This window comes from Corvus cornix, chromosome Z, assembly GCF_000738735.6.
Source record: "Corvus cornix cornix isolate S_Up_H32 chromosome Z, ASM73873v5, whole genome shotgun sequence".
Taxonomy (NCBI): domain Eukaryota; kingdom Metazoa; phylum Chordata; class Aves; order Passeriformes; family Corvidae; genus Corvus; species Corvus cornix.
In genome coordinates, this window is record NC_046357.1 from 5,431,493 (window position 1) to 5,445,472 (window position 13,980).

At 37.6% G+C, this 13,980-nt stretch overlaps 1 protein-coding gene across 6 annotated transcripts in view; it reads left to right on the forward strand.

Moving 5' to 3' along the window:
* The window catches only part of PDE4D (phosphodiesterase 4D), a 369,025-nt gene that overhangs the window by 333,265 nt on the left and 21,780 nt on the right, over positions 1–13,980 (forward strand). Inside the window, exon 1 of one of the 6 annotated variants that reach the window (XM_010395300.4) lies at positions 10,609–11,196. The exons of the other annotated variants lie outside the window; for them this stretch is intronic. Within the exon in view, the coding sequence (XP_010393602.3) occupies positions 11,149–11,196 (48 nt within the window). The 5' untranslated portion in view covers positions 10,609–11,148. Of the gene's footprint in view, positions 1–10,608; positions 11,197–13,980 lie in introns of those variants that run through there. 6 annotated transcript variants of the gene reach the window in all.

Here is a 13,980-nt window from a genome sequence, read left to right on the forward strand (position 1 = left end):
TGCTGTTGGGATAAAATAAATCTTCAGGAAGAAAAAGAGTTTGACAACTATGTTGTGGTAAGTGTTTTGTCTTTTCAGCTAGATATTAGGCCTGTGCTCATGTGTCTTTTAGATTGTATAGATGCGGTATAAATAAAAACATGCTGATGTACATAGGCAGTTTTGGTTTGTTCTTGAAATTGTTATCAGAGCTTGAAAAATGTCCCAGTTGTATAAAACTAAGGCTGCCTGGCTGATCAGAGGCAGAATGAGAGGACAGATGTTGAGTTTTAAATCTTACTACACCCTGTCATTTCAATAGTGTGGCTAAGTATGAAACTGTGCCTTAATTGCTCTTGAGGGAAGAGGTAAATGGGATTTGTTTTTCTTTCTTTGTTTCCTTCTACAGTGTCTTGGCTATTGTGAAATAGCATGCTCTATACAAATCTTTCTCTTCTCCAGCGTGTCTTTTCACCACATATCCTGCCCAGCAGTGGTGTCTTACCTTTAGTGTTGCACATAATTTTGTGAAATGGTGAGAGTGTGACTGACTTGTGCTCTGTCTGCCTAGTGTTGCTGATGGGCTCATAGGTGGCAGCACTGGAAGGGATAAGATCCATATTGACTTGTACTTTTTGACTACCAGGGATTCTTTGAGGAGTCTGCAGACTTGGACAAATAGCTCTGCATGGCTTCCTAGTCCTTTTCCTCTCAGGAAGTTTTTTAATCAAGACCTGGGACTTTAATTAGTATCAATAATTTATACTAATATTTTAATATGACGTGACTAATATAGCTGTTGTCTAGTGCACCACAAAGGCAAATCCTCATTCTAGTCATGAAAAGTATGCGCTAGGCTTACACTGGACTGGGTAGCTGGGAATTCTTACCACCTAAAGCCCACAGGGAAAGCAGTCTAAAAATGAGAAACATGTTTTGTTTTTAAAAGCTAGGATTATGATTTTTACATGTGTAGCAGTAAATTAAGCAGTAATTAACAGAATAAACATATCAGTCTTGTAAAGTGAGTATGAAAACTTAAATATTCATTGAAATTATCAAATATTATGTCCCAATTTGAATGGAATTTGCCTTAGACGAGACATAAACTCTCTGGGTATCTTAACAGTCCTGTACAGATGAACTGCACTTATTACAGCCTTTCAGTTTTTTTCTCTGGTATGGAGATTGAACAAAAGATGGCATTGGACAGGGGCAGGCAGGACTGGGAGGATGTACCAGGGCATCACTCCTGTTTCCTGGAACATTTGAACACTTTGTGCAAATTCAACTAGCTGGAGCTAGTGAGAGACTCTACATTCATTTCATCAGGCTGGGAATGGAGCCCAAAACTGATTTTATTTGTCATTGTTGTCACTTTGATAAAGAGTTGGTAGAATCAGCTGTTAAACAGGAGCTTCTTTGGAAGAATGGAGAAAGCTTAATTAGAGGCAGACTGTGAGCATTTTTAACATGGCAAAAGTGGGCTTGTGCGTGTGTGCCCATATAACTGGATAGGCTGATGTTTTTCTTCATCTGCCAAGGTCTTACCAGTGTTTTGTGTGCTGCTCAGAGCTTTTTGAGCTGCTCCAAATATTGTATGTAAATGGACAAAAGGACAAAGTTTCCCAGCTTGTTTCTTTTTTTAACAAATGAAAATGTGAGCCAAAGATGATGGTGCCATAGCGATTTAGCCCTTGTTGATTTTGCTTGATTTTAAGATGTTTTTCAAATTAGGGATGATTTTTATAGAGATGTAAAAGTATCTATTTAAGAGGACTGAAATATGAAAAATGCCTTTTTTTTATAAAAAACCTAGTAATAATGAAAGGTTAATAGATAATATTTTACTTGAATAATGTCTGTGTATTTTGTATCCACATTGCAAGTTCATCAGAGAATATACCTCAATCTAATGTTGTACTTCAGTTAGGGGAGCCTAATCAGTTTGCAGTATGCGATGTTACTTTCATGTTTTTTAATCTACCTTTCATTTCAAATTTTGTTAGTGTTCAGAAAAGAAGTTATCATTGATGGGTTATCATTGATTAAACAGAGGTTTTTCATTTTAAATGAAATTTTTTTTAAGGCTTTTCTGTGCTATGTAAGTTCGTAAGTGAACTAAATTATCAAAACTAAAATATATTAATTAATTTTTTATGAGTGTACATTTAATGATTGTTAAGTACAAAATATTAACTGGTTATAAACCATGGGTAAAAGCAGTGGTTGCGAAAGGGATTACCATATGGTGTTACAGTACAAAGTGGAAAATGCTAAATACAAGCCACATTTGAGTCTTTTCAAAGAAAATATTGATTTAAGTATAAAACTGTTTACTTGTAAACATGAATTTATTGTCAGACTGAGGTTTCTCAGGAGCAACATTTATTCTTCTAGAAAAATTAGCTTAAAAGTGTTTTCTACATTTTAACAGTCAGTTGTGAATAATGCAAATATGTTGAAATAAAACCCCTGGAGGATGACTAAATGGGTGTCTCTCACTTAAAATCCATTTCTACAATGTTAATGAGAAATGCATAAGTTTATATTCATAAGTATGTGTGACTTGAGATAGTCATGGTGCTTGCATTGGTGTTAGATTAGTTTCATAAAAAAGCTAAATTCATGCAGGTGAGAGGGCTCCTACAAAAAAAACTGCTGCTGTTGTGATGACTCTGTTGAAGACTGATAGATGTAGGAGTTGTGTGACTTCTAGCTCTCTTAGCTAAAACCTAGTGCAAAACTGGCCTTATTTGGGAGGGCTTCTGGCTGTAGCCCTTGGACTCTGAGCTGGCGAGCTGTGAGCCTTGTAGCACAATAATGGCTCTGGGTTAATGCCTCCATCTCACAACAGCCCTCGCTGTGGAGTAGGAAGGAGCGAAACGTTCTCAGGATAGAGTGATGCTGCAGGTCTGCTCTTGTGGAAGAACCACAACAGGGGACATGGTGACTCAGGACAGTGAGGAGTGTTCTCCATCAGGCATGGGTGCGTTTCTTGCTCTTACCAGCACCTGGCCAACATCTCCCAGCATGGCCTGGTCTGAACCTGCTAAGCCCTGGCTGCATGTGCAGTCATCCATGGCTGATGGACTGAGCACCGGGCAATGGAGCAGAGCGACAGGGCCGCATGATCTGAACGCAGCAGGACCCAGCGTGCACTGTCACCACCACCACAGGAGAAGTCAGAGCCCCAAAAGGCACTCAGTTTCTGTGACAAGGGCAAGAGGCAAATCACTGGTATCAATAGACAAGGAGTAAGGAAACACGGGTATACCACAAGCTTCCTCATGCAAATACTGCTACTTGTAAGAGGGATTTAAATCACAGAGGTAATAAGTATGCTATTCAGGAAACTACATAACCAGCTGCCTTTGGCCTGGTTATGTTATCTTGTCTCCATCTCTCTCATGAGGACCTATAAACCAACCTCACAGTACACCTGACTGTGGGACTGGAAACCACTTGGGTTTTGTGATTGCTTGCTTAATTTGACCTAGAGGCATTCAGGTAAAATGCTCACTTACACAAAAAAACAAGTACGAAATTTTTGGTTTGTTTCTCTGTATGCATGAGACAAGGGTGTAATAAATAAGACTAGCTGTTTCTCTTGTTCCAGATGAATAGATGTTCATTATTTTGTGAATCTCCATAGGTGCAGAACACATTTATAGCACCTAAATAAATAATCAAATGAAAGGTATGAAGGATACATTGAAATGAGTATTAGTTAGTGAATAACCTTCCTTGAAAGAACAATGATGCTATCACATGCAACTTAATAAGAAATACAACAGCCATGGTTTAATAAGAACTGGAGCGTGAACCAACAAAATTGCATGAAACAACTTGCAGTTTGCTTTCAGAATGTTGGTATCTACAGTGTGTGATTTATGGGCATTTGCTAAGGCATGTTTATGAGAGCTGTACTGAGCTTGTTGCAGTGTTAGTAATCACTTCATATTCCACAAATCTGTGCTTTTGTCTGTGGAATCTTTTTTTTTTTTTTTCCCCACAGCTGTACAAAGATGGATGAAAAACTTGTTTCTTTTAGCATGAAATTACAACCATTCAGCAGTATTTCTGATGAACTGTTAAAGCTTGACTTTGGCAAGGTCTACAGTAGGAACACATCATTAAAATAGGAATGTCATGTTACAGGAGAAGTAAGATTAATCCAGAAATACCTGTAAAAAACTGAGGTTTGTTCTTACATAGCAAAACAGCTTTCTGTATGAAACAGGAATCCCTGTAAAGCTTAGTTTGTACTGGTACAGCTGTATCAGTCTTAGGATAAGTGTGCCATTGCAGGTCTCTGAATGAAGTATCACACTTCCTCGCATGTTTCTTAGATATAGCTATCTGCAAAAATGCATAATGTGGGCATAAACTTCTTTTGTGTGTATGCTGTGGTAAATACCTAGGGGTGCTTATTTACTTGCAGGGTGCATATAGATATAAAAATAGAAATAAGGTTTTCATGGGATTCTGCATTTTTGGGGTCATTGATTCTGTCAGATGCCAATGTTCTCTCAGAGCAATAACCACCTGAACTATTCATTACTGCTGTCTGTCTCCTCAAATCTGCTGTCATAACTGCAGATTTTGTCACACCCTGGTCAACTTTTCTCTGATCTAAATTAGCTTTTAACAGTAGCTTCTTTGTAAATTATGTCATTTTGATAGGATCAGATTCAGGGGAAAATAAATTCATAGCAGAATATTGTAAATAGCTTAATATTTGTTAAAATTAAATTGCTTTTACTGCAGGGTGTTTTTTAGAGACTATTACATACATATGTACTCTGTCATTATGTGGAAAACTTTCAAGAAAATGATTAATATATATTGTATCTTAAAGGATTGACAGTTGAGTCAAGAGTTGAAACAGGGTGTCATTTCTGTTGCCTGTGCAATTGCTCATGAGTGTCTATTGAAAATACTGCCACTGTAGAGAATACCTGTAGAGACCCTGCTCTGGTATGGTTGAAAAGTAGTGAACCACATTGTGACATTTATGATCTGAAAACAGTTTAATGTTCCTACATATTCATAGCTAATGCTTTTATTATCACTAGAGGGCAGTAAATACAAACACTGAATTACGTATTTTATCAGAACATATTAATATTTTCTTTTTTTTTTTTTTTAATTTAAAATAATAAGGGAACCAAACTCTTTATTAGACATATCAGCTCCTGGGTTTTACTACATATTTCCCCTAAAACAGTTCAGAAGAACATCATCATCTCAGCCTGTTTAGCATCATAAAATTTTTGTATTTTATGCATAAGAATTATTTATTCCAAATAAAAAGATCTGTAAAATGATACAGCATAGGCTATTCCATAATTTTTAGTAAGTGTAAATCTGACAGGCAAAAGGCTTCTAAGAATACCTTTTTAAAGCAGTATAATCAGTTAGCACACTTAAAACTGAGATTCCTTCAGAAGAACTGGAGATTTGTTCCAATTATGGTCATCAGTTATCAGCCACCAGTGAAGTTCATCACTTTTTGATATCAGCATGAGACCCAGCTTTGTCTCTACCCCTGCTGCTCACTTAGTGTGTGGCAGCTGGTTGCTGCAGTTGAAACAACTTCTCATATTTGTAGAATTACTAATTGTTTGTTTGGGACTTTTTACTTAAATCCTACAATTTCCCTCCTAGCCAGGGAGTCTTATGTGGAACCCAGAGAAGTTTGGTGAGGCTGGTTGATTCAGCATAGTTTTCTTGTCTCTGGCTGTCCTGTTTCTTCTGGACTGGCTCTGGGTTTTGGCTGGGTCTGTCCACATGCTCTTTCTTGCTGGATGAAATGACCATTCTTTTCTGCTGTGGTCTTGCAGCGCTGAACAGACTCTCCATTTTTGTGGGGAAGCTTTCTGGTAGTGTACATATCAGCATAACTCAAAGATGGAGCTGGGTAATGCTGTGAAAACAGTGCTGCATTTATGATGAGTAGGAGTTGGTTTGACGTGGGTGATTATTGCTGTTCTCTGGTGTGTGAAGGTCAGCCTAAAAATCATAGAAACATAGAAAGGTTTGGGTTGGAAGGCACCTTAAAGATTATCTGGTTCTAACCACCTGCCATGGGCCTTGTTTTTTTCATCTTTTTAGACAGGCTCTTCATTTGGCTTACGAGATTTCTTCAGGCTATCTGTTCTTGTTTGTAATGCATATAATGCACACTTGTGTTCAGAATTGATGCTCAGACGTCTCTCAAAATGTTCTTAGTGGAACTTCATCATCAGTCCAAGGGGTTGCAGTTGAGAGGACTGTTCTTCCCTCAAAGCTAAGTACATTTTCATATTACCCATCACTTATCTGTGGAAGGAAGGACCAAGGCGGTAAGTGTCCCATGTGACAGTTCAGAAGAGTACTGCAACTGAAGCACAGAATCAAAGAATAAGGTTGGAAGTGACCACAATGGGTCATCTGGTCCCAGCTTCTTGCTCAAGCAGGACCATCCTGGAGCACATTGCACGGGATTGAGTCCAGATAGTGCTTGAATATGTCCAGTGAGGGAAACTACACAATCTCTCTGGCAATCTGTTCCAGTGCACAGTCACCCACATGGTAAGGTTCTTCCTCATGTTCAGGGGGACCTTTCTGTGAATCAGTTTCTGCCCATTGTCTCTTGTCCTGTTGTTCAGCACCTCTGAGAAGAGCCTGGTCTATCCTCGTAAAACCCTCCTGTCAGATACTGACAGACATTGATTAGGTCCCCTCTCAGTCTTTTCTTCTTGAAGCTGAACACACCCAGCTCGCTCAGCCTTTCCTTGTAAAAGAGATGCTCCAGTCCCGAAATCCTCTTTTTTTCCCTCTGCTGGACTTCTTCCAGGAGGTCCATGTCTCTTGTCCTGAGGAACCCAGAACTGGGAACAGCACTCCAGGTGAGGGGCTGAGTAGAGGGGCAGGATGTGACTGCTGGCATTGTTCTTCCTACTGCACCCCGGGATACCACTGATCTTCCCTATGTCTTATTTGTAGTGGGTTGGTTTCAGCTCAGTTGGTTCGAGGCAGTTTTAGCTGCCTTCCATTGCTTCTTGTTGCTTCCTTGTTGCTAGAGGATTGGGTGTGGTGTGCTGTGTTTTCTTATTGCCTTATGATTCTACTTGTGTTTTCTTATTTTCTTATGATTCCCCACAGTAGCTGTGGGCTTATAAATTGACTGGGGTTTTTCTTTTATTACAAAACATCTTCTCCGTCACATGAATAATATTTGCAAGTTTTTTCTCCTACACAATGTACACAACAGAAATTAGGAAAACAGATACACTAACGCTGTGTGCACTGTTCCATCACCTCTGATGCCAGAATGAGAGGTTTAGAGCCTCTCTCTTCTTATTTAGAGTCACAGAAGATGCAGATTTTTGGGGGTCACAGTATCACTATGAAATGCCCTGTTGTGACTTTACAAACTCTTCAGGGTTCCTGCTTTCTTCAGTGTCGTTTACCTAGTCATGAACCGTGTTCCTTATTCCTGGTATGTTTGCAGTTAAATGTCTCTAGTTTACATGAACGACATCAATGTTCTAAACAAGTGAGGCTGCTGATGGTGACTTTCACATCCTCATAGTTTATCCCAGGAACCACTCCTCCCCCCAGTTGTTTCTTTTCTCTGGAAACTTTCACACTGGAAGTCTTCATGGTAGTGACTTAATTTCAGATCACCAATGAAGAAATTCAGTATCATAAAACAGTTGGAAGTCTTGCAAAACCTTGCTTAAAACAGTCATATTAGATGAAGACAGCCTGTTTATGATTGTTAAAAATGAATATGTAATCAGATTCTTAGCTCATTCAGTGTGTCTTCTCTGAGCATTGGGAGCGGTGTTGCAGGATATTTTACAATAATAAATCAACAGTACAAGAATATTGCATGTTCAAATACATAAATGATACTGACTGGTATTAATTACACTCTTATGTGTTGGTTCTGTATCAAGCAAATACCTGGAATATGTGTATTTCAGCTTTTCAGTCATTATACCCAGGACCAGCGTTTTATGAAGTGGCCTGAAGTTAACCATCCATCCTGCTTGCAAATTTTAATTAGCACAAATTAACATTTTGAAAGTCTTTAAAAGTGTGCTAAAACTGAACATCACAGCTCCTGGGCTCTCTGCCACCTCTTTTTATGACTTCTTGGGAGAAAGTTGTCCAGAATTATTTATTAAATAATAGCTAACATTTGCTACGGGTATTAAGGGACTTCATCATCTTTCTGCCTTTCAAGGTCATTGTCTTGTCTTTCAAAACACATAACAGTGCTCATTAAAAACTTCCTTGTTTTTTTTCCTGAGTTATTTTTCCTGAGTTATTACTCACTCACTATAATTTTAAATTACAACTTTCCGATTTCCATATACTTTGCTTGATATAACCTCCTCTAAAACTAATTACTCACTCATTGTGACCTGGGAATTTGGAAGGAAAATCAGCCAAAACCATTCCTGTAAATCAGAGCTGGTGTCTAAGGTCTTACTGCACACAGCCAAAGTCAGGCATCCTTTCTGAGTCAGTGAAGTCATACAATTCAATTCCATTACAGCAATTTTATGAGGTAGAGACTGTGAGTCTTGAAAAAATAATACAAGTTCAGTATAAGCAGTGCATATCAGGTGTAATTTCCTATTATCAGTATAGTTAACATGCAGCCAGAGTGAATTGTTGTAACATATATTTACATTGGAGGAAAATGTTATTTCATTTTATATCAAAATGTCCTAGCCAATAGCTTGATAAACACCATCCTTCAAAAAATTCAACCTACTACAACCCAGTAATTCTTATGGATGTACCTTTGTCTCATGCATTAGAGGGGAATAAAAAAATTTGATGCTTTTTAATACATGCTGAACAGCTGGTGTAATTTACATACCAGCCATTTTAAATGTTCCTTATCTGAATCAAGTTCTTTTCGGAGCAGTTCTTTGGGAAGAATTGTTAATATTTCATGAGGAAACAGCCTTTAGTAGCGAAGTAAGAGAAAAGGTTTAAAACTTGACTTTCTTACGTCTTTTCATACTACCTATTGCAACCAAACTTTCATGCCCACATGCTTGATTCCTAAAGTAGCCAAAAGTATATTGACTTTTATTTTACCATTTTCCAAGTCATGCTTGAAATTGCCTCCTGAAGACAGGCATCATATTTCTAGCTCTGTGTTGATGCTGGGTAGGTGGCAGCAGTGCTCTCTTGTGGTTGATCAGAAGACAATGGAACACATGTAGACAGGCTTTATATTTAGCATTACACAGCTGAGCTGGAAGAATCAGGAGAAATATTTTATAGAAGTACTTTTTGACTTCTTTAGTGTCTTGCTGAATGTCTAGTAACCCCAGGTCTGTTTTCAGAACTTAATTGTTTTATATACATACAGCTTCATGGATCCAGAACAAGTATAACTGTGCATATTAAAATGTATCAGAAATGTTTTATATTATTTATTTTAAGGCAAACAGGATGCCTTCCACATGAAAATGCTTTAGGTACTGATGATCTGTTGATTGTATCCAGTTGTCACGTTGTTCTAGATTTCTCTCCTGTAAGGAAGAAATTTGTCGATGTCATATTTTCCCTTATTGATTTTTCCAGGTTCAATTCTTTTTGAAGCTCTTAGTGCTGCTGACTACTTCTGCCAAAACCTCTCTTATGATCATTCTCGGTCAGCATCTTCCAGTGAATCAGCAGTGTGCCATTAGGCTGAATGCTGCACCTCATTCAGCTTGTCCTTAGGCATTTGCCCATTGTCATATTAGGGAATTCTCCTTTCTTTTGACACAACAAAGGTTCAGAAATTTGCTGACGCAGTGCACAGGCCTTACACGGAGTGGAGCAGGATAATCACTGAATCATAGAATGGCTTGGGTTGGAAGGGACTTTAAAGATCATCTAGTTTCAACCCCCCTGCTGTGGGCATAATGTATTCTTCCTTTCAAGTTTTGTTCTCTGAGTGGCAGATGGTGGGATCTTTTATTTAATGCTTGAGTCAGCTCACTGATACACTCCACTTTCAATTAATCCCTTCTTTTTTTTCAATGATGTATAGCTGTAATTGATTATAATAATCCGCTGAGGCAGAAGGAGCAAAAGTTCAATAAATACAGTGAGAATCTGAGGACTCTTATTATCTCATGTCTTACATCTCCATGGAAGCTTAACATTTACTGGGAATTGTAAGACACAGGACTTGCTTTAGCTTAATAATAACTGCTTTTATCTCTTTAAATAAAAAAGCATTAGAAAATAGCAACCTGGCCCAATACTCTGAGGTAGAGCAGTTTTTAATGTAGATGGCATAAAAGCCAAAAGAATTTTCATTGTTAAAGTACGTCATAGACTGCTAAAGAAACCAGATAGCTCTATTTACATTGGGGGTTTTTTCCCATTAAAAAACCACCTCAAAATATACTTTTCTTCCATATGGAAAATTAAACCCATTATGCACAATAGTAATAGTAACTGCTTGGATGGTGTGTCCGTTGAAAACTGGTTAATGCTGCTGGAGTGACGAGACCTTAGCCTAATTATTTTTGAATGGCATGTGAATGCTGCAGGCACAGATGCCATTAGTAAAGGGCATTTGCTGTTGGGGAAAAAAAAAAAGAAAGAAAAGAAAAAAGAAATATCCCATGCCCACGAGAGTCCCCTGCATCAGCCAATGGGAAATTACCGTACATCATGACACCAGCCCTGCGGATTTATATCTTTTAGGGTGACATAGTATTGGCTGCTAGTATGGCTCTATGGGAGGGATCGCTGCCACTGTCTGTGGCTTCCTCTTCAGGTCCTTATTTGGTAGCTGTTGATAGAGCAAGTCTTTGAGCAGCTGAGCATCTTGACATACATTATTCATTAAATCCTGGTGTTCAGGAAATATGCATATCCCTAGCTCTTCAGAAATTTCTTCAGCTCGTACAATATGTCTCTTCGACGTTGCCTCTGAATGCTTGAAGTTTCACAAATGGCATTTATACAATCGGAAGACCACACGGTTGGATTTCATTTCAGTATGCCTCCTGTGCACACAGTTGCTGAGAACCTGAAGACCAGCAAAAAGAATTAGGAGAGGAAAGAAGGAATCTTTATTCTTGAAAGTCTTTTGCAGTGTCAGATAGCAAAGAACTGATTAGCTTAGATTGGTAGTATAGAAAAAAATCAAAAATGCCTGAGGCAAACTATTTACTCTCAGTTTCTTGGGGCTACATAAAGGTAGGATTTTGTTTTACCTTTTAAGAACTTTGAATTATGTCGCATGATTGCATGATCACTGGATAGCGTGACGATTTGTGGGTGATATGATTATCAGTAATTTGACATGAAGTAAAAAATCAGACAACAAGCCTTTGTTCAGCAGGCAGAATGAACTGCACAGTATAGTCTTTCTTAGAAACTGTGCTGGGACTTTTAAAATAATATTGCTTCAGTGAATGATTAGACCAAGTCTAAAGCCAAAGAAATTCAGAACAGTTCTGTTTTCTTTCAGCAAAAGGTTGCTACAAAACTGTATTTCTAGTCATTAAAAGGTTTAAAAAACTCCAAATACCTCAAAACTGAGATACTATACAATAGAAGAGAGCATGGGTAAAGAGGCTGAGGATAATGGGTGGATGCATGACTCATACTGGTTTTAATAGCTGAAGAAAGGTGAAATTATGAACAGTATGTTTCAACAGCATTTTTGGTAGCCTCTGTGTGTGTGACAGCTTGTTGATTAAAGCATTGGAAATTGCCGTCTTCTAATACTGATCTACACTGTTATGTGGAGCAGTGTGAACTAGCTTGAAATGGCAACACAGCTAGAAAATGGAATTAAATAAGGTTTATCTCTTATGGAAAAGTTTTGCATCAAGGAGTTAAATCAGTATGCCTGTCAACACACAGAACTGAAATCCACTTAATAGAAAACCACATTTGAGCTTTGGTTTATCCCTAAAAAACTATGTTTGTGCTAAAAAAAATGCTGCTGCTTTTATACTTTTGTAATTGTTATCAAGTGTGTAAAAAAACCAAAACAAAACATCCTGTGCTTGACATACAATAACTGTACCAAATCATCCTTCTTTAAAGAAATTCTGATTTCTCCTGAATGCATATGTTGAATTAAATTACTGAAAATAACACAAGCATTATATTTGCACAACTGAATCTCTTATGCTTTCTTTCATGAATACCTACTTTTACAATAGATACATCTCTTTTAAAATAGAAATGCAAAGCCTGATTATGTCCAATTATGAGTATTCTCAGCTAAGGCTGAATTGTTACAATATATTATCAAGGATTTTGATCAGCCATCTGTGAAGAAATTGAATCCTATTGTGCTAGATAGGTAGATTCCTTTCTTGTTTACCAAAACAATAAGATGAAATTACTTTGCATTTTAGCTAAAAGTGAGCTATTTATTGTAATTTACTAGAAAGTATTTCCTGCATTTCCAGGCAGCTTCTGTCATGTTCCTCCTTGCAAAATCGGAAAAATTCAATCACCAATTAAATAAAAAAAAGTTATCTCTTACTGTATAGCCTTTAGAATTGATAGACTATTTTTTGCTAATTGAAGTTTAGCAGAGACCATAGTAGCTGTAATTGAGTAGACATGGGGAAAAAATGTCCTTTGTACAGAGTATCTATACTGTCTACAGATGATGGTTGTAGTTAAGAAGCTAAGTAGTGTTTGGGCACAATTTTATTACAGTGGTTTTTGAGTTCAAATTATATAAATTAGAGAAAAAAGGTGAGAAGAGCAAAGATGATCTGGTTTTTATGATATTCATACCAAATATTTAGAGTATTTATGAAATTCTGAAGATGGAAATATCTTATTCTCAGGGATCATTGTGTATGTTTATATCCCTTATTATACATATATTTGTGTATGCTTCAGGCTGTACTTTATCTCCTGTGAATTGTATTTTGGATAATGGGAATGTTTACCCCTGGTTTTTGTTGAGTATCTTTTCTTGAAAAAATGAGCACCACTATTACAATGCCAGCCTTAGAGATGCCTGCCTTTCTGTAGCTTATTATAAAATGAGTGCCTGATCTTGATATTAATTAAACCCACGGGCTTCCAGCCCCAGCCTTTAGCTACTGAGAATGCTGTTTATGTATCCAGAATGGTCCTAAAATCAAAGATAGCTTTGCATCAATAAGCAGTATAGACAGAAGCCTTATATTAATTTGTAAGGCTGACCTATTTTAAATTCCTTGTTTGTTTTATTGTAGAATACAAGGCTTTTCAAATCTAGTAAAATAAAATAGTTTATTCATTTTGAGATACAAACATATTTTAAAAATAACATCGGTAGATATTTTAGAAATAAAATATAGTTATGTAAGTTGAAGGTTCCAACTGAATGTTCCATGGTTGTATTCTATTCATGTAAGATTTTACAAATGTTACCTAGAAAAGAGGCAGCCTGAAAGGTTGAAACTGGGATCTGTTGCCATGTGGGTTTGGGAGCCAGTGCAATGGGAGTCTGCTGTTACTCTTGAGCATTTTTATTCCAGCCTGCGCTGGACTTGGAACTTGATAAATGCTCAAATTGAAGGACAGGCAGGATGGGGCTTTTTGGTCCGTGGACTGCCTTCTAGCCCTAGCTTCAACTTCAGTATTGGTGCCAAAGGCTGTGGTGGAGGCAGCCTCTTTACAGTCCTCAGGATGCAGCAGGTTTCTGTAGAGGAACAGAAAGCCTGCATGGAAGAGATCCTACTGCAACAGGGAGTCTATAGCAAGAGTGGTTCTGTGTGCTCCCTCTTGACACAGCTAGCTGCTGGCCGCTTCTTTAATTAAGCTGTTTGTTATTGAGTCAAGAACTTTACACAAGAATTGTAAAATCTTCTCAAGTGTAAACAATAACCCCTATATTATAAAGCATGTGACCCAAACTTGTTCATGGACATGAATCAACTCTAGTTGGATCTTGGAGTTGATGTTTCTTTTTAACATGCATGCAAATTCTTCCCAAAAAATGTATCAATGCTCTGGTCACCA